General features: G+C 40.0%; 1 protein-coding gene and 1 pseudogene across 1 annotated transcript; both read left to right on the plus strand.

The window, feature by feature from the left end:
• Nucleotides 1-4,476: 4,476 nt before the first annotated feature.
• On the plus strand, nt 4,477-7,854 carry LOC107505838 (E3 ubiquitin-protein ligase RNF4-like). Its single transcript, XM_036238826.1, has 2 exons — nt 4,477-4,696; nt 6,590-7,854. The coding sequence occupies exon 2, from the start codon at nt 6,834-6,836 to the stop codon at nt 7,401-7,403; it is 570 nt and encodes a 189-aa protein (XP_036094719.1). The 5' UTR covers nt 4,477-4,696; nt 6,590-6,833; the 3' UTR covers nt 7,404-7,854.
• A 6,546-nt stretch (nt 7,855-14,400) lies between these two features.
• On the plus strand, nt 14,401-14,520 carry LOC118601359 (annotated as a pseudogene).
• Nucleotides 14,521-18,233: the final 3,713 nt, after the last annotated feature.

Here is an 18,233-nt window from a genome sequence, read left to right on the forward strand (position 1 = left end):
CCCCAAGCAGAGGGCCAGTCTCACCCCAGATGATGTTGGTGAAAGAGCTGAAGGAAGCTATTTCTCAGCTTGAGACAAATTGATCATTTGAAGAATTATTTGGGTAATTGATATATAAAACTTTTCTTTTAAAAATTGATTGTAGAATTGTTTTAAAATTGTCATCATCAAATAATGAAAATAAGAAAAAAATATCATAAACCTTTGCAATCTCCTATGATAGAGATTATAACTTTCAGACCCTTCTGGGTTTTCTCAATGTGGATCTATCACTCACTCCTTTTATGTTATGGCTAGTTTTTACAATTTAGTCTTTAGTACTTGCATTTCCTTATAATTCCCCTCTTAGAATTTAGAAAGGTCCGGAACACTAGAGAAAGAGCATATGATTTCACGTGCTACAACTTTTATTATTTTTGGATATGTTCATTATTTTTTTAGGAAGTTTATATAGGCAGAAAGGAAAAGAAAATTTGTTAATCCCAACCACCCAGAGACGATCACTTAGTGTTCATTTTGGTGTTTAACTTTTCAAGGGATTTTAAATTTTTTTATTGTATATTTTAAAACATGGTTACTGTTACTATTGCTTATTTCTGAATCCTTTAAAATAATTTTTTTGTCTGATTTTTTCACCATCCCTAATTAAAATATGGCGTAAGTGAAAACTACACAGAGAACTGACAAATGTTTTTTTCTAGTTTTCATGAACAACCACTCTCCCAATATCTTTGGGCTGTCACTTTTTACTTGTCTTTTTTATATTATAAACTCTTGAGGTAAAACTCAAGATCTTTCTTTAATAAGAAATATTTTATCTGTGATGTAGCCATTAAGGTTTTAGGGGTAAAAATTCACCTTCTCCCTCCTTGGCCTCCAGGCTTTGAGAAAAAAATTCGAAGACTAACATTTGGGTGCCAGGCATCTTAAAATGAATAAAGTATCTGTGAGTACCTTGATTTGAAACTTTATGTGTAAAAAACCCCCACTATTCTGATACTTTAGAGAGCTATAAGAAGGGCTGATAGGAAATAAAAACTAGTAAATTTAAAATAACTGTGATCACATATCCAACCCTTACTATGTAGTAGATTCTGTCCATCTTTTCTCATTACTTGCATGTACAGTTACTTGTCTTCTTTGGTCCTCCACAACAGAGATGATGAAAAAGACTATGAAACTGAGAAGGTGTTTATATCTCTCTACAGCACACAGGCCCAACCCAAGGCCACAGTTATGTGCAGCTTCCCCTCCCCCATAAGCCACTTCCTCTTTTTACTGTTTCAGTTAGGAAAAAACAGAGAGGATTCTTGCCGACAGACAATGCTATAGTGTCATTTGAAATGGTTTTCTAGGTATCTGTAGCATGCCATTTTCTTCACCCAAAGAGTCAGTGAGTGTCTTAGGTTGAGTTCTAACAGAAGTGGCCCTGAGCCAAGGATTTGGATGCAATTGACTTATTGAGAAAGGGCCTCCAGGAGAAACGGATAAGGGAGTAGAGGATGAAGGGTAAGGAATGGGAAGAAGCCAGGCGTGAGTGTGGTTTCAGAAGTCCTACACTCAGCCTGTTGCTATGGGGAGCTCTAGAACAAAAAACACACCTCAGTTTGTCCTGCCTCGAAGCAAAGGAGCTGGGTTTTGGTACTCTATATATTCTTCTGTTTTAGGCTACAGGCTGCCCAGGAGTGTGAAGTGGGGTGAAACACAAAACTCCCAGGGACTTCCAGCTCATTTTGGTGCCTGAGGGTAATATGCAGGTGCTAGTTTTTCGCAGCAAAATATGAAAAAGCTGGTGAGGGCTCAGAGAGTTGGGGCAGGGCATCGGTCTGCTTCTGTGAGTTTCCTGATAACATCCTCTGCTGGGCGCATGACACATGCCATCCCAAACTTCCATTAAAAATTCAAAGAGTCTATGGGGCTCGCGCTAAAGTGTGAATTCCACTGAACTCCTCAGACCTGAGGTTGAATCCTAATTCCACAAAAGGAATGAGGAAAGTCATTACTGTCTGAGTTTGAATCCTAACTCCACAAAAAGAAAATGGAAAAGTCATATTCCTAGACTGACTCTTCATCACTATATCCACAAAATGGGATAATAATTCCCACATCATAAAGATTATTCATTTGTTCACTTAGTCATTTGTCCAATAAATGTGCCAGGCACTGTTCCAAGGTTGTTCTGACAAGGGGAAAGGGATAAGAAGGGCACCGTAAAATGTAAAGCTTTAGGTAACTGCTTTTATTTTCAGTGATTCTTCATTTTCACAGCTCACTAGAATAAAATCTAAAATCGTAGGAAGGAGATAGCAAAGGAAAACTTCTTGGCACTAAGCTGGTGAGAAAAAAGAAAACAAAACTACTATGGAAGAATTTCTTTTCCTAAAGGGCTTTAGGTAAAAGATGGTTCTCATTCTGGACAGTTCCTCCCAAGGGAATCTCATGTAGGCAGAGCTCTCTTCTGGCAGTCTCAGGATTTCTGGAAATGGTTTTGCTTAAATAATTCACAAAGTTTAATTGCATTTTCAGGAGCTTCAAGTCTTGCCTCTGTCACAGTTCATACTCTTTCAAATCTTTTAACCTTTCCAAGTCTCAATTTCCTTATCTATAAAATGAAGGGTTCTTGACCACTAACTGGTGACATCACAGCAAGCAGGTCACTTGTGAAACAGAGCATTATCTGCTAGATGTCTAGGATAAGGAGTCAGTATTCAAGCTCGGGCTTGGTAGACTGAAGTGGCCACAGTCTTCAGGACTCCATTGTAGATGAGAAGTTTCATCTTCGATGAGATCCAGCACCCAACCGCCCTCTCTTTCCCCCAATACCTCCTGTTTCATGGTGCCCCTTTTACTAATTTGAAAACCAAGCAGTTTAGTATGTGAATGCTCTAGCCTGGCTGCATTGGCAAGTGCCAGATGCTTGCAACTGGCTCAGGATCTCTGGATTGGTAATGGGGAAAATAAAATGGAATAAATTATTGATAAGAGTATCACTTAAAATAGAGTCAGGAGGCTGTTAAGGAAGTGGGGCCAATGCACATCTTGTGCCTCAGTTCCCAGGGTTGCTATTAAGTTGCTAAACCTGTTGCTAAACTCAGTTCAAAACTCCTGGAGCCTGTCGACATTAATAAATGAAGCAACTTTAAAATGGAGTCGGAGCTATCATGCCAGAGGAACTGCCTTGTATATCTTATGCTTTGAATCTTTGTAATGTAAAAACAGGGCAAAATAACCTGTGACAGGCCTAAAGCAACATTGTGTCCCAGAAAACTGTTTGCAAGGATAACAAGACAGATATTATAAATACAGGACAGATAACTGCTGGACTGAAAAATAAAAGCATTGTTTAGAATTAGCATCACCATGTTATCTGCACCAATAGAAATGCCTTCTATCCACTAACTGTTCCCCTTCCCTTTCTCATAGATAGCCATTGCCTTTATCTCCTAACCGGAACATTATTTGTGCTTCTATCTGAATCAGTGCATCCCAAATAGCGCTCGCGCTCTCTCGCTCGCTCTCTCTCTCTCTCTCTCTCTCTCTCTCTCTCTCCATATATAATCTCAAATAAATGCTTGTTGCCTCTCTCTTTGAAAGGCCTTTGATTTTTAGGTTAGCAAGCCAGAAGCATCCTGGAACAACTGCTACATGGGCATATATGCATTTTACTTCCTTCTTTATAATTTTCATCTCTTTTGTTTGCATACTGCAACTCATAACCAATCCCCGTTAACTTAGCCAGCAATCCTTCATATGCATGAAAGAATTACATTTTGTGGTTTTTGCCTTTATAAACCCCGCCTTTCTTTGTTTTCTCCGGAGTGCAGTTTGAGTTGCAACCTGAATTTGCATCTCTCAGACTGCGATCCTTTTGCTCAGATAAATGCTTTTTTGTTGTTGTTTATCACAGCCTAAACCTCTTCTTTCGTTAACAGAACCATGCCATTGAAGACTGACAGTTGCACTATATTGATGGCTCACATTCAGATACTGTATTGCTGGCTGTGATGTGATTCTCCAAAATGTGAAACTCTAGGTAAAATTCCAAAGACAAACAAAAACCCCAAAACACATCTTCCTGGAAAAGTCAGTGTGTTTGGGCCTGGTGTAGTGATGGTTAATGAATTCAAGGAATAAATTAAAATAACTGAAAAATAAAACAAGCTTTTACATATGACTGGAAAGCCCACATTATAAGTAAGTTTTTCATACATTGTGGTGTGTGTGTGTGTGTGTGTGTGTGTGTGTGTGTGTACACTCTGGGACCCCTGGCCCTCAGCCCCTAAATAACCTCTAGTGACAAAAGTAGCCCTATAATTTATAATACGTCTGAGAGGCATACTGCCTTCACTGAGAACCACTTTTCTCGAGTGGAGAGTTGCTGACCTAATGACCAGGTGAAAAGAGGCGGGGGGGGGGGCGAGGGGGGAGGAGTAGGAACCTGTTACAACCCCTCCCTGACCGTTTTCTGAAAAAACATGAGACTTTGGAGAAAGAGGAAACTAAAGAACGGAAGTCCCTCTTTCTATCCTGTAACACCACTTTTTGCCCAGAGACCGGTGACGAACTATCCCGGGCTTGGGTTTTGATTGGCAGTTGGGAAACTAAAATTGACGGTTAAAAGGAGGCAAAACTCCTGTGCCTTCGGCGACCCAGTTGGTGGGATTATGGACACCGCCGCCAGCCTGCCGCGTTCACGGTGTGTACTTCCTCCTGCGCCGCCTCTTCCCTTTGTTTCTTTTACTCTGTCTACCAGCCGTCGCTGGCCCTGTGACTTCTCCGTTCTTCTTCCTGGTCCAGGTTCGGCTCGCTCAGGCCGGGTCTCCACAGAACCGGGAAGCAGCGGAGGGACTGGCAAGTGGCGCGCGGCTGCAGCGCGCGCTTCCAGCTCTGTTCTCGCAGGATAGCTTCCTAGGAAGGGCGGGTCTTTGAGGGGTTGCCAGGGGCGTGGGTGGGGTGGTAGGCACTGCTTGCCCAGACTTCCTGGCTTGTCCCGGAGAGTTCACTTTACCTAGGCGCCGCCCGAAGGAGGAGGGGCAGGCAGGTCACAAAAGGCAAATATATTGTTGAGGGTGGTGGTCTGGTGAGAGGCAGGTGTTTATGGAGTTCAAGAAAAGTACTGCCTCGTAAGTAGGTCAGTGCATCTGGTGGAGCGCTCAGCACTGCGCCCTCTTCTGCGCTGACCCCATTTTCCTCTCGCACTCCACACTTCCTCAACCAGGTTCAAGGGCTTATGTCTAAATCCAGATGACATCACACTGTTTCATCTAACATTTCTATGGCAGTTTATGTGTTTGTTTTGGCAGAAGCTTTACTGAACTATAATCACAAACCATACAATCCACCTACTTAAAATATACAATTCAGTGGCTTTTAGTATATTCACAGTATTGTGTAACCAGTCACTTCAGTTTTAGAGCATTTGCATCGCTTCCACCCAAAACCCCGCAAAACACCAAGGATTTGACTATTACTGACATTTCGTATAAGTGGCATCATATAGTATGTGGTCTTTTGTGATTGGCTTGTCATTTAATATGAGGTTTTCAAAGGTCATCCATATTATATTTATTGTGGAATAATTCTCCATTGTATGGAAATACCACATTTTGTTTATCCATTCATCAGTTATGGGCATTTGGATTGTTTCTACTTTTCATTGTTATGAATTATGCTGTTATCATTATGCTGTTATGCTGTAAAAGTCTTCTGTGTGGACATAAGTTTTCAATTCTCTTAGGTATAAACCTAGGAGTGGAATTACCTGGTCACATGGTAACTCTATGTCTAACATTTCGGGGAACTGCAAGACTGTTTTCCATAGCTGTCACCCCATTTTACATTCCCATCAGCAGTATATGAAAGTCCCAATTTTTCTATATCCTCACCAACACTTATTATCTTTTTTATTATTACCATCTTAGTAGGTGTGAAATGGTATCTCTTATGGCTTTGATTTACATTTCCTTAATGACTAATGATACATTATTTTTAAATTACAAAATAATTTTTAAAAAATATTTACATGCCGAGGTTTTGAGAACTTTAACTGTGTAGGTCATGAATCCAAAAGTCATAGAGCCTACACTTAAACCAAGTCTCGATGATGAATGCTTGAACTCCATCCCCTCTTTCCCAGAACAGAATTTTGGATAAAACTCTTCAATACTCCACTTGCTGCCTCTGTTATTATGGGGATCCTGAGCAGGATGAACCTCTGCATGAACTAAATGGTTCCCCTCTTACTTGCCATTAAACACTCAATTGTGCCTGTTGATCTCTCCATTCTTACTGTGTAAAAAGTAATTGTTTCCTTGAATTCCTCATAATGGATCTTGAATAAAGTCGTGACCCTTTCACGGTGTTTGTGATTGTGTGCTTCTCTTCTCTTTCTGCCTCTTCGGCTCTGCTTTCCCCCCTACCATCAGGACATGGAATGAGGAGGGACACAAAAGCTTAACCTTTGTTTAAATGCATGACTATCAAAAAATTTTGAATATGCATTTTTCTCTACATATCTATACATTTTATACTACTATCAATCTTATTTTAAATATTACGAAAGCTTAATTTATCTCTCATTTTTTTTCAGTTAAAAATTCAAATTGAGTTGTCTTACAAGTGGCTCACAGAAGATTCACACCCCTCTCTCCTGTGAGGACAAAACCAGGACTGGACTCAGAATCAGAGTTCAAATATACTGGAAAATCTGGGCTCTAAACTCTTATTTAAGTCAGAGAGTGACTAACAGCTGTGAGACACTGAGGACTTTAACATTCACTGTAAACTGTGGCACAGATCACTTATTTCTCTGAAGACTGGATCCAAAAAGCACAATGAATACAAGTATGTGCTATGGTAGCATGGTGAATTCCAGACAAGCCCGAGAATGCCGTACAGCTAGGGAGGGAGGGCCAACTCCTGAGATGGTCTTGGAAGCAGAACTGATAGAACTTGGGGAAAGTGATGAAATAGTTGACCTAACATCTGAATCTCTAGAACCTGCAGTGATTGACCTGACTCACCATGACTCTGTTGTGATTACTGGAGAAAGGAGGAGGCCAAGGAGAAACACAAGGTCACTCCAAGGCCAAACTCACAGCAATGTGGCGAGCAGTGATAAGAATGGGTTGATGATGGACAGAGATGTATATGTGATCAGCAGTGCCTACCATAATGCCCTGGAAGAAGAAACTTTAAGTTGCACACTACCTGGTTATATCCAGTGCCGAATTTGTATGGATGGGTACTCGGAGATTCAATTGAGCAGACGACACATCTACTCTACAGAATGTGGCCACATCTTCTGTAGTCAGTGCCTTTGCAGTTCCCTTAAATACAATAAAAAGTGCCCAGTTTGTTTGAAAAAAATTGGCCGCCATCAGTACCACCGCATTTATGTATGATGTGTGCTTTGTTGCTCAGGACAAACCCCCAGCTGGATTTTTCTGTATACCCTTGTGCAGAAACTATGAGGTTGTTGGCATCCAATGTTCTGAGCTCAAAGAGCCTCATTTTAAAAATTGCTCTCTAAAGTGTATGAAAAACTCTCTCATTTCCACAAACTATGAGACTGCTTTTTGATTCCTTTGGTTTCATGCCGCAGAGCTGGACTTTTGTTGTTATAGTTAGTCAGGGACAGTGGTTGTCCTCAAAAGCAATTTTCCCTTTTTGATAGTAATCAATTTTTATTGGCCATATGTGGGCATTGGATCATGTAAATAAGGGCAACATCCTAGAGATGGTAGAAAAAGTAGACTGAAGGAAGCTGGGAGACTGACAACTCTGCAAACCAGAGCCACAATACAAGTTTGGACTTTTAATTGAGAGATAATAAACTTCATTCTTGTTTAACAACTGTTACTGTGTCTTATTTAGAAAAATGGAGACTTTATTTTAATTAATGGACCAGGCAGGGTGCTGACTCTGAGTATCTCTGGGTTTCCTGATTCTGCTGGAGTGGAAGGAAGTCAATCTTTTTTGACTATCTGTCCAACCAGCAGGGTGGAGTAGGGTATTACCATGGGTAAGCACCATGTCCTGCTGGGACTCCTAGTGGCTTTTGAGGCTAGCCTGGAGAGTTGGCTAGGCACACTGGAGTCTAGATTTGTGGTTCTGTGCTTTCTGACCTGCTAAGCCAGAGAGGGACTCCCATCACCCTAGCTTTACAGGTGTGTCTGCCTTCCATCACATTGGTCAGCTGATCAACAAGTTGCCAGTTTTTTCTTTGAACACATTACTGCATCACCGTCCCAGCTGCTCCAGCAGCCTGGCTGGGTCACAGGCCTTGGGAAGACCTCTTCCCCTCCTGCACCCCAAACACACACATTAGCTCTTTTTTCTTTTGCAAAGAATCACTTAGCAGTCACAATTCAGCCTGTACTTTAGAAATGGAGAAGGGGTTCTTTCTATGGTGTTTGTTCCTTTTCCTTCAGAACGAAATTTGCAGTAAAGTTTGTTCCTTACTTACAATGGTTGTAACAGCATTGCTTCTTCATTGGAGGCTCAGTCTTACCAATGGAGCAGTGCCCATCCCTACATCATGTCTGTCTACTCACTGTGTTCTCTGGAATGTCCTATACAGCCTCAGTTGCTTGACTTGGCACAGGACATGCAAGATAAATGTGGTATACTTCCCTCCGTGAGTTCTTCTGTATGTTCTAAAATTAAATGAGGGAGAAAAAGACCATGAAAATGAAAAAAAAAAAAGGTCTAAGTTTTATCTTCTTACATTTCAATAGATTATCTTGTTCATCCCACTTTGGAGACTATTAATTGCTCAGTGACATAGCACAGTGTAATATAAACTTGGCTAATAATTGAAAACAGCTGAGGTGACTATTAAATACAGATTCTGCTTTTGCATGTATTGTCCATGTAATCAGGATAAAGAGCATATTCTCTCCAGTTCGCCAGCAGACCTCGACCCTGCCTATTGTATTCTACCCAGCCCACTACATATTTACTTTACCTGCCAAACTTATGTAGACATTTGAGTTTTCGATCTCTGCTTTAAGGGAAAAAAATAGGACTCTGACATTTAAAAAATTAAGATAAATTTTACAAGCAGAAAAGAAGTGTATTGATATTAAGTATGCAATTAGATGAGTTTGAGCAAATATATGCATTCATATGACCAACACTCCAAGCAAAATACAGAACAATTTTATCATTACAGAAGTTCCCCTATGCCCACTTCTAGTCATTTCCCACTTCCACAGGCAACCGCTGTTCTGATTACTATTACCATAGATATGTTTGAGGAACACCAACTTTTATCGCTTGGCCTAACTCATCAGGGAGGAAAATTTGATAAGAGATTTGGAATATAAGCACTAGGCAGGGATCAAGGGGTTGTTTTAGTGGCAGCATGACTTATATCCTCTTTCTTAAGAATTGAAGCAAGACAGTATTAATAATAATATTTGCTATTTTTTAAGCAATATCTGTATCCCAGGCACAGTACCAGGCACTTCACACATCACAGACAGTCAAGTTATACAACTAGGCAAGAGCAAGAACCCAACAAAATGTAAGAGCAGAAGTCGAAGGGAGCTGCCACAGGGCGCGTTAGCATGAATAATGTGACTGATTGTTGTGCATGGCTGTAGGAAGAAGTGAGAACTAAAACTAGAATGGAGGATTAGGGCCACATCATGAGCAAAGCACTGTCTGCTGTATTATGGCATTTAGATTTTATTCTACGGGTGCGAAGGAACCACTAATGGCTCAGGAGGAGAGCCTCCAGAGAAAGATTCTTGAGGGTTCAGCATGATCTCCGTGAAGGCTGAAGATACTGTTTGAAAGTTGGGACAATTATGGAGGTGAAATTAGGAAGGAAAGATCCTAATATTGATTTTCCTCTAAAAATAAAAGTGAATTTTATGACACGTATAAGGAAAAAGATGAAGTAAACTTGGTCTAAGGAATTTGGTACTACACTGGTACTCTCCTTTCCTGAGAGGTCCAACAGTTTCATTTTAGCCCAGCCTGCAGAGCTGGGCAAGCCTTTGAGCTGTGGCAGCTCTTGGAAGATGGTTGTCAGTCTGAAGTGGCAATGATAGGAGTCAAGGGGTGCTTGGATTTAGTTTTCAGGTACCTTTTTGGAAAAGCAGAAACTCCTTTGGCCAGAGTGGAAATGTGAGTAGAAGAGATGGACAATCAAATTTATCCATTGATGCCCGACCTAGCTTTAGGCCGAGTTAGCCCCGCAGTGAGATAATCTGGCAATTTTCATTTGTCATTTCTTGGTATTCACTGAGAGGTTACAGCAGAAAATGAAAGCCAAATTTCTTAAGCTGGAATATATCTTGATTTCATCAACCACAGATTGAAACTGAGCTGTTTAAGTAAGGAGGTAAGAGAGACATTGAATGGAGGAGTCAGACCCATCTTTCAACAAAGTCTGCTGTCTGGCTCACACCGAAGTCATCTTTACTGCAAATGTTAAGTACACCTGCAAGAAAAAAATAAGTTACTCTACAAGACCTAAAATCATTATGAGAGATAAACTTTTTGGTCTTTAGCTATGTCAGTGAGGTCCCACACATTTGATATTAAAATCTAAGTACTGGGATGACTATCCAGGGAGTGTTAATAAAGTAAATTAGGTTTCAATGACATCATTAACTCAGCGTTTGTCTCTAAAACAGTAATTTTCCTGCAGTGAGATCAGGAAGGAGCAGCAGCTCTTGCACAAATGCACGCTCACTCCCAATGTTTCTTACCTACTGGCTTCCTTGGGCTTCTCTGACAACCTCATGGATACTTAGGACCAAGGACAGAAAGTCCCAGGAAGTTATAGGCCTTTCAAAGTCCCTCTATCCTAGTGCCCTACAATCCTGGACTCCTCCAGTACTCTCTTCCTGGGCTGGGATCTGAGCCTAGTAGGCAGGGTTGGGTCCAACTGGTTAGTTCTAAACAAGGTATTCATGGTTAGGGACAGCAGGCGATTCTGCCAACCTTATTTATGACAATTTTAGACATTTGTTAATACATAGTGTTTTGACAGTAAAACATGTAGTTTTCTTCTTCCATCTCCAATTTTATAGTTCAGTTTTATGATATTATGCAGATGGGTTTCTGACTTTTTGAAAATCTTTTTTGTCTCAATGTCCTGGAGACTGCTTAGAGACAGCACTAACATGATAACCGTCATGGTATGCGGAACATTAATCATGGCAGCATTTGGTATGGGCCCTTTCCTGCCCCCTTAGCTTTCAGCAGGCAAAAAGACCCTATAGGGCATATTCCATTCTCCTGCAGAGTGGCACGAAGACATGTGGCCCCAGGTGTGGCTCCGCCAGCAGCACCGATCCACTAAAGGAAGGACAGAAGGACTGCCGGTGATGTGACAGGATAGAAGAAGTCAGTTATCTGTACCACTTGGCTTCCCTGTTGAGAAGAAAGCTGTTAGGAAACTAACTTCTCTCTTTCTTTCTTCTGAACAAGCCCAAGCCACAGAACTAGCAGCTTCTCTATTTTCCAGTCAGAAAAGGGAAGAAGATGCAGTACATTGCTGGGCACGGGCCATTCAGTAATTCACTCACTCATCTGCTCAATGGCCTGGTATTTATTAAATTTTCATAGTGTGATAGGCCTTTGTAGTTAGGAAGACGAGTAAGACAGTCCTTTTTTTCTAAGAAGCCCCCAGCTGGTGTGGTAAAGATGTACAAACAAATAGTTATAATATAATGAAAGAAATAATGCAGTGTAATAAAAGCTATGACGGAAATACCTGCTAGGTGCAGCATAAAGGAAGTATAAAAAAGATAACGTCTGATTTCTCAGTAACTTCCTTGGAATCTAGAAGATGGAAAATTGGACTTTTAATTTATATTCGGCTCTGAAGTCCTTGAAGATGAATAATGACTTATATCTCTTATTATATTTCAGACAGAAAATTGATTGGAGGGAGCAGAAGTTGTGTAAACTATTTGCCGTACCAATGTTAGTGCAATAACAATCATAATAGCTATTACCACTTAGTGAGTTCTCACTATGTGCCAGGTACTATTAAGTTCTTCACATATATCATCTCATTTAATCCTTACAACAATCCTATGAGGTAGGTATTATAATATCTATTTTATATATGGTAAAATTGAGGCTTGGAAAAGAAAAGCAACTTGGATGTAGGTCTTTGTTTTTATCTTTTCCCCCTTACTGATTATGTGGTAAAACCTAATATGTATAGTTTCTTAGATATCACTGTACACTGCCTCTCCCCAACTTTATTTTTAAATAGTGAAATAAATATTTGAAATGCCCCTTTGTGAAATTTGAGAACTCTTGATGTATATGTTTTGGAATCTCAAATTTTAGAGGTGTTAGGGGAATCTTAGGAATTCATATTTTACAGGTGGAGGAAATGATGCCCAGAAGAATTAAATATCGTAGCCAAGTTTACTCTGATCTCCGGTGGGAGACAAGGCTTCTGTCTTCTAGGGCCAGTATTTTTGACTCTGGGCTAATGGCTTGAGAACATGCAGACTCTAGGATTTCGTACAATCATCTTTACTAAACATTGTTAAACATTTTGGCAAATAACAAAAATATTCAAGATGAAACTGAATTAATTTTTTGACATAGGGACATGTTTCTAAGTGATCATCAGCATTTTATAGCCATTTATTTGACAAGGAATTTGATCTAATGAGTGCTATGTACAGTCAAGATGAGCAAGACACAGGATTCCTTGGCAGTTCACAATTTATTAAACAATTAAAATAATATGTACAGGCATACACAAAGATTTAGGGTGCTACAGAAATATGTAAAGTAGTGTTTCTCAACTGCAGATAAGTCTCACCCTTATATCCTCAGCAGATATTTAGCAATGTCTGGAGGCATTTTCGATGGTCACAAATAGGGAAATGCTACTGGCATCTAGTGAACAGAGGTCAGAGGTGTTGCTAAACATCCTAAAATCACAGGACAGTCCCCTAAGCAAATATTTAGCCAGCTCAAAATGTCAATAGGGCTGAAGTTGAGAAACTCTTGTATAGAGCCAACAAAATATTATCTACAAGGGATGGGAGTGGGGATAATGTTTAGGGGGCTGGTTACAGAAGGGTTTACTGAAGAGATCATGATTGGGGTAGGGAAGGTATGCTCCCCTGCAGAAGGCACAACATGTGCTAAGCCACAGAAGCATGGCCTATTTGGGCAATCCCAAATACTAGGAGAAGAGTTGTGGGCATGAAGGCTGGACAGCTAGGTAGGAGCTAGACAAGGAAATATACTGAGTTGAAGGGATTACTGTAAGAATAGATATTTGATGCTATGATGGCTCGTTATAGGTCACTCAGGAGTGCAAGTCTAGCTATGTATCTCTGTGAGCTAAAACTGCTGAACAAAGCTGTTTGTAATGAAGCCTTTCCCATCTTGCTTCCTTAGGGCTTAGAGTTTTCCAGGCATTTGTTACTTTTTCAGACATAGAGTAGGGGCTGTTTCAACAGAATGTGAATTCTGAGAGGTGGAATAGCTCTCTATTCAAGCCACTTAGCTGGTGACTCAATGCTATGATGGGATCATAAGTCATGCAATGGTTATTTCCCATGTGTCAGGCTTATAGGCAGATGATGAGGTTTATTTCTTCTTCTGTAGAGCACTTTAGTTCAGAAATGGGGACCTGTGAACCTAAAGATTAGACTGCCATCTCAAATCCAGATGAGTTGCTTTCCCCGACCCCTACAAAAAGGGTGGGCCATTCCAATTAGGGTTTCTCTTTCTCCTAAGCTAATGATGATCCAAGCAACTGACTAACTGTCACGGAATCTGCCAGACCTCACTCTGGCCTTGCCACTTCTCCCCAGCTCCTACACTTTTCCTTCTTCCCTCATACTCTGAGCCCATTCTTAGTAATCTACCAGGTCCTGGTTCAGAGCCATCCTGGGCCTGTCGAGCTGTAGTCCAAGTGCCTGCCTCTGCCCTCTGGTGGTCCAATGATAGAGCTTAATGGAGGTGAGTTATTCTTTTCTAACTCAGCTGGTTTTCTAGGGGTGGTGTGGAAAACTCTATCAGAAAGGCTTATGTATTTTAGAGCATGAAAGGAAAGTCAGGGAAATATTTAACTTATGACAGTTTACAGCTCCTAAACTGTCTCCAGGTCTTGGAATAACAGAAATTAGATAAGAGTTTGGTAGAAAAGTAATGAAACTCACCATACACTTTTGAGAAAAATTAAATTAAATGCTATAAAAAATTAAAGGCTGTACATTTCCTTATCAAAGTATCACTTTATTTTAGGTTAATAAATTTATTATGTATAACTTGGTTTGCTCATTTTATCTATATCACATATATCTATACCACATCATCTATATCACATTTTATATCTTATATTTAAAGCACAGCTGATTCTCACAAGAGTTAAACATTTTTAATTGACTTCCCTGTTTAGTCTATATCCATGCCACCCTGAACAAGCCCAATCCCCTTCTGATCTCAGAAGCTAAGCAGGGTTGGGCCTGGTTAGTACTTGGATGGGAGACCACCTAGGAAGACCAGGTGCTGTAGGTGTAAAAAAACAAAAAATTAAAGAAAGATCTGTTCAGAGCTAAAATAAAGGATGTAATACTCCAAACTAATTATTTTCTTCATAATCAGATAGACAAAATAAAAAGTTTATTTACTATAAAAAAACTTGTTAAAATTCATCAACAAATTCATCAAATTTTGACATGAGTCTTATGTACCGAGTTATCATTTCTATCAGTTTCTACTTCTTATAAAGTTTGATTTAAACATATATTAATCATAAAGATCAGGTTCTAACTTCCTCAATTATAGGACCTTTAGATTTGCTCATCCTCTTCTTGCTCTATTGAAACAGAGTTATAAGTTTTTTGTTTATAATTTCTAAAGGAAAAAAATAAACACTGTTGCCTATTCCTACTACACTCTTATTAAGGCAAAGTCAGTAAAAATAGACACTTTTCCATAACAAAATAAAAAATTTTCCATGGAAAATAAGGCTAGAAATATGAGTTTGCAACACGTAGAGAATTCCAAATTTGGGGGCCTTAAAAAAAAACTTCTTCTGGTAGGCTATGGAAAGCAACAAAAGATTTTGGAGGCAGAGGAGGTTTAGCAATTATTACTATTTTTATTATTAACTAGGCTTTACAACTGATTAGATGCTGGGGAAGGGAAAAGAGAAGAAACCACACAAAGATTTCAAAACTGGGATATTGGTGTTGCAGCAAATAGAAATAGTGAAGTCAAGAAAAGGAACTAATTAAGGGAGCAAGATAAGTTCTATTTCAGTCTTATTCAGTTTCAGAGACCCCCATTGTGGGCTTGGAGATACAGATTTGGGAGTCACCTCTATAGAGGCTGTATGCAAAGTAACAGTATTAAATGGTTCACTTGATAACAAGAGAGAATAGAGCTAAAAGAGAGCTGAAGACAGACCATAGTTTTGGTCTACACTTAAGAAAGTGAGAAGAGGAAGAGAAACCAGCCATGGTAGAGGAGTGGTCAGAGGCAGGAGAACTAGGACAGTATTGCATCACATGAGCCAAAGGAGAGACTCAATAAGTCAAAGAGGATGAAGATTAAATGAGTGTTTAGCAAACTCCACCTCAAGATTTAAGGAAACAGTTTCTATCAAGTGCTGGGGCAGAGAGTCTGTTATAGAAGCAGAGATTCAGACAAGTTACCTTAAGCAAAGAGGTAACCTCACTTACTGTGAGGATAAACACCCACTCTTTCAACTTATTTGTTGAGCCCCTACTATGGCAAGACATTGTGCATAAGAATCCAGGAAGAGCCAAAGGGCAGTGCTCTGGTTAACATAACACTGTTACTCTCCATATTTGTTTCTCTCAATAATTCTTGTTTCTCTCTCAGGCTCCACAATCTGACTCTCTCCACCCTACATCTCTGCATTTATTCTGACTTATGTTTAAAATTCACCTCCTAGATTCTGTTTCCTTATGATTCTCCATGTCCCAAACTATACCTCATGTCCATCTTTAAGCTTTTGCTTCAATTATTAATTTCCTGATTCTCTGTTTCCAGAGTTAAAGTCACAAGAGATTCTAGTTTGCCCAGATCATCTTTTTGCATTAGGTTACATCTTGAGTTGTTGAACAGCCTATAGAATGGATCAGAAGCCCACCTGTATTTAACCACCTGTGGCCTGGCAGAGGGTGTGGAGGCCACATAATGTGTGTAGGCTCGACTTTTAACATAAACTATGGGAATAACAGCAACCGTGATTAACACATCTAGTAGGTATTAGGGATGAATCTTAGTTTTAAAATCTAGGTTTGCAAAGAATAGTGCATAGTCTTTTCTATAACACTGTTTAATATTGATTTTGAGTCCCATTCCTGTGGGCTGGAGGGAAATTTAACTTGTAATATTTGAGAAGAGACAGCTACATTGATTACTGCAGAGAGTAAATTACCCAATCTGGTCAAGATGGTATATGGAGGACATATCGAAATATTTCTATCTCCTCCCCACCTCCTATAAATACATAGAAATGTTGGGTAAAGTGCCTAAAACAATTTATGCTTTGGTTTTCAAATGGTGGGATAAAAACTGATTTTTTCTCCTTATCCTCCTTTAATTCAAAGTATAATGATAATGAAAAAGAGACAAACTATTTGCAATGTGACTAGAGAGAGGGAGTGAAGAGGGGAGGCCATGTGGTGTGTGTAAGCTTGACCTCTACATCTTTACAACTGTAAGCCTGGACTCCAATCTATACAGAGGGACTGCCCAATATAGTGGTAGTCAAAAAGGAATGTGATAATGGATGCCTAGAGATGCAGATATAATACAAAGTGAGAATGACACAGCTCTCCAAAGAAAGTGCCCCAAGATGCACAAGCCCTTCAACAGTACAGGGAAGGCTGAAGAGAGAGCTTTCCTACACGCATTTGTCACAAAGATTTGATATATTAGGGAAGGCAAAGTTGAACAAGGACAAATAAGCCATGTTTGTGGGAAGCAGTCCGTTGGTGAGAAAGAGTGGAGGAGACAGACTGCATTGTAAGCAACCCTGCAGTACTGATCATGGGGAAAAGAAAGGGCTATAAGACCTCACACACTGTTTCATGAGGAAAATATCCTTCAATATGACTGTGCTTTGATTTTCTTGCAAGTCTCTTGCAATAGCTGATTCAGGAGGAACTCAATTCATTCAAAGATGTTTAAAGAAAAAAATAAATAGCATCTATTAAACAAGAGTGAGAGAAAATGTCCAGGGCAAAGCAGAGAGAGCTATGGTGCTAGAAAATATGAAAAGGAAATTAAGAGAAATGGAGGCTAGAGTGAGAAGCTCTGATGTTTGTCTGATAGGAGTTTCAGAAAAACAGAGACTGGAGAGGATGGTGGCAAGGTAACATTCAAAGGGAAAGTGATTATACAAAGTGCAGGCAGGCAAGATCCAGGTTTCGGGAGATAAGGTGTCAAGAACAAGAAACAAAAGCAGTGTGGGAAACTAGGGAGCAAAGATCCAGGGATTCAAGCCAAAGCATTTAGACAGAAAGAGGTAAAAATCTAGGTATGGGGAGAGCAACAGAAATAGTCACCAATGAGAATGGCATTTGATGATGAGGCAAATAATTTTTAGCTTTGTTCCCCTGGCTAGAATTGATCTGAATATGAATGGAACTAAGCCCATGAATAGAAGCAAATACAAACTTCTAACTGGGAGTGGAGGGTTAGGAATGAGGAATCAAGCCGTTTGGGGTACTCAAATTGTCATGGGAATGTACAGCAAATGGAGATAGGTCTGGTTTTAGGGTTAGAATTATTTGGATTCTGTTGATTCTACCTCAACTTGAGTGTCAGAGTAAGTTCTTTTTTTATGGTGACGCAACCCTTGGTTGACGTCACAGATTGCAAGGACCTTGTCAGTTTACAATCCCTTATCAGCACCTGGTCTTCCTAGGTGGTCTCCCTTCCAAGTACTAACCAGGCCTGGCCATGTTAGCTGCCGAGATCAGACATCAGGCTTGTTCAGGGTGGCATGGCTGTAGACCACAGACCATGGCTCCACTGGGGCATGAATCCAGGACCTTCCGAGTGTAAAGCAGACTATGGAACCACGTCCTGTCTGTTAGTTCTAATTGGTTTACAGTGTTGTTCAAGTTCTCCATTTTCTTACTGATCTGTTCAGTTCTACCCATTATTATAAGTTGAATATCAGAGTCTACAACTACTAATGTAGAACTATCCATTTCTAACTTCATTTTGCCAGTTTTTGCTTCACAGAT

This window comes from Rousettus aegyptiacus, unplaced genomic scaffold (assembly GCF_014176215.1).
Source record: "Rousettus aegyptiacus isolate mRouAeg1 unplaced genomic scaffold, mRouAeg1.p scaffold_m13_p_3, whole genome shotgun sequence".
Taxonomy (NCBI): domain Eukaryota; kingdom Metazoa; phylum Chordata; class Mammalia; order Chiroptera; family Pteropodidae; genus Rousettus; species Rousettus aegyptiacus.

What these genes read in the sequence shown, in the direction of transcription:
- LOC107505838 (XM_036238826.1), top strand. Translation starts at nt 6,834, where the DNA reads ATGAATACAAGTATGTGCTATGGTAGCATGGTGAATTCCAGACAAGCC.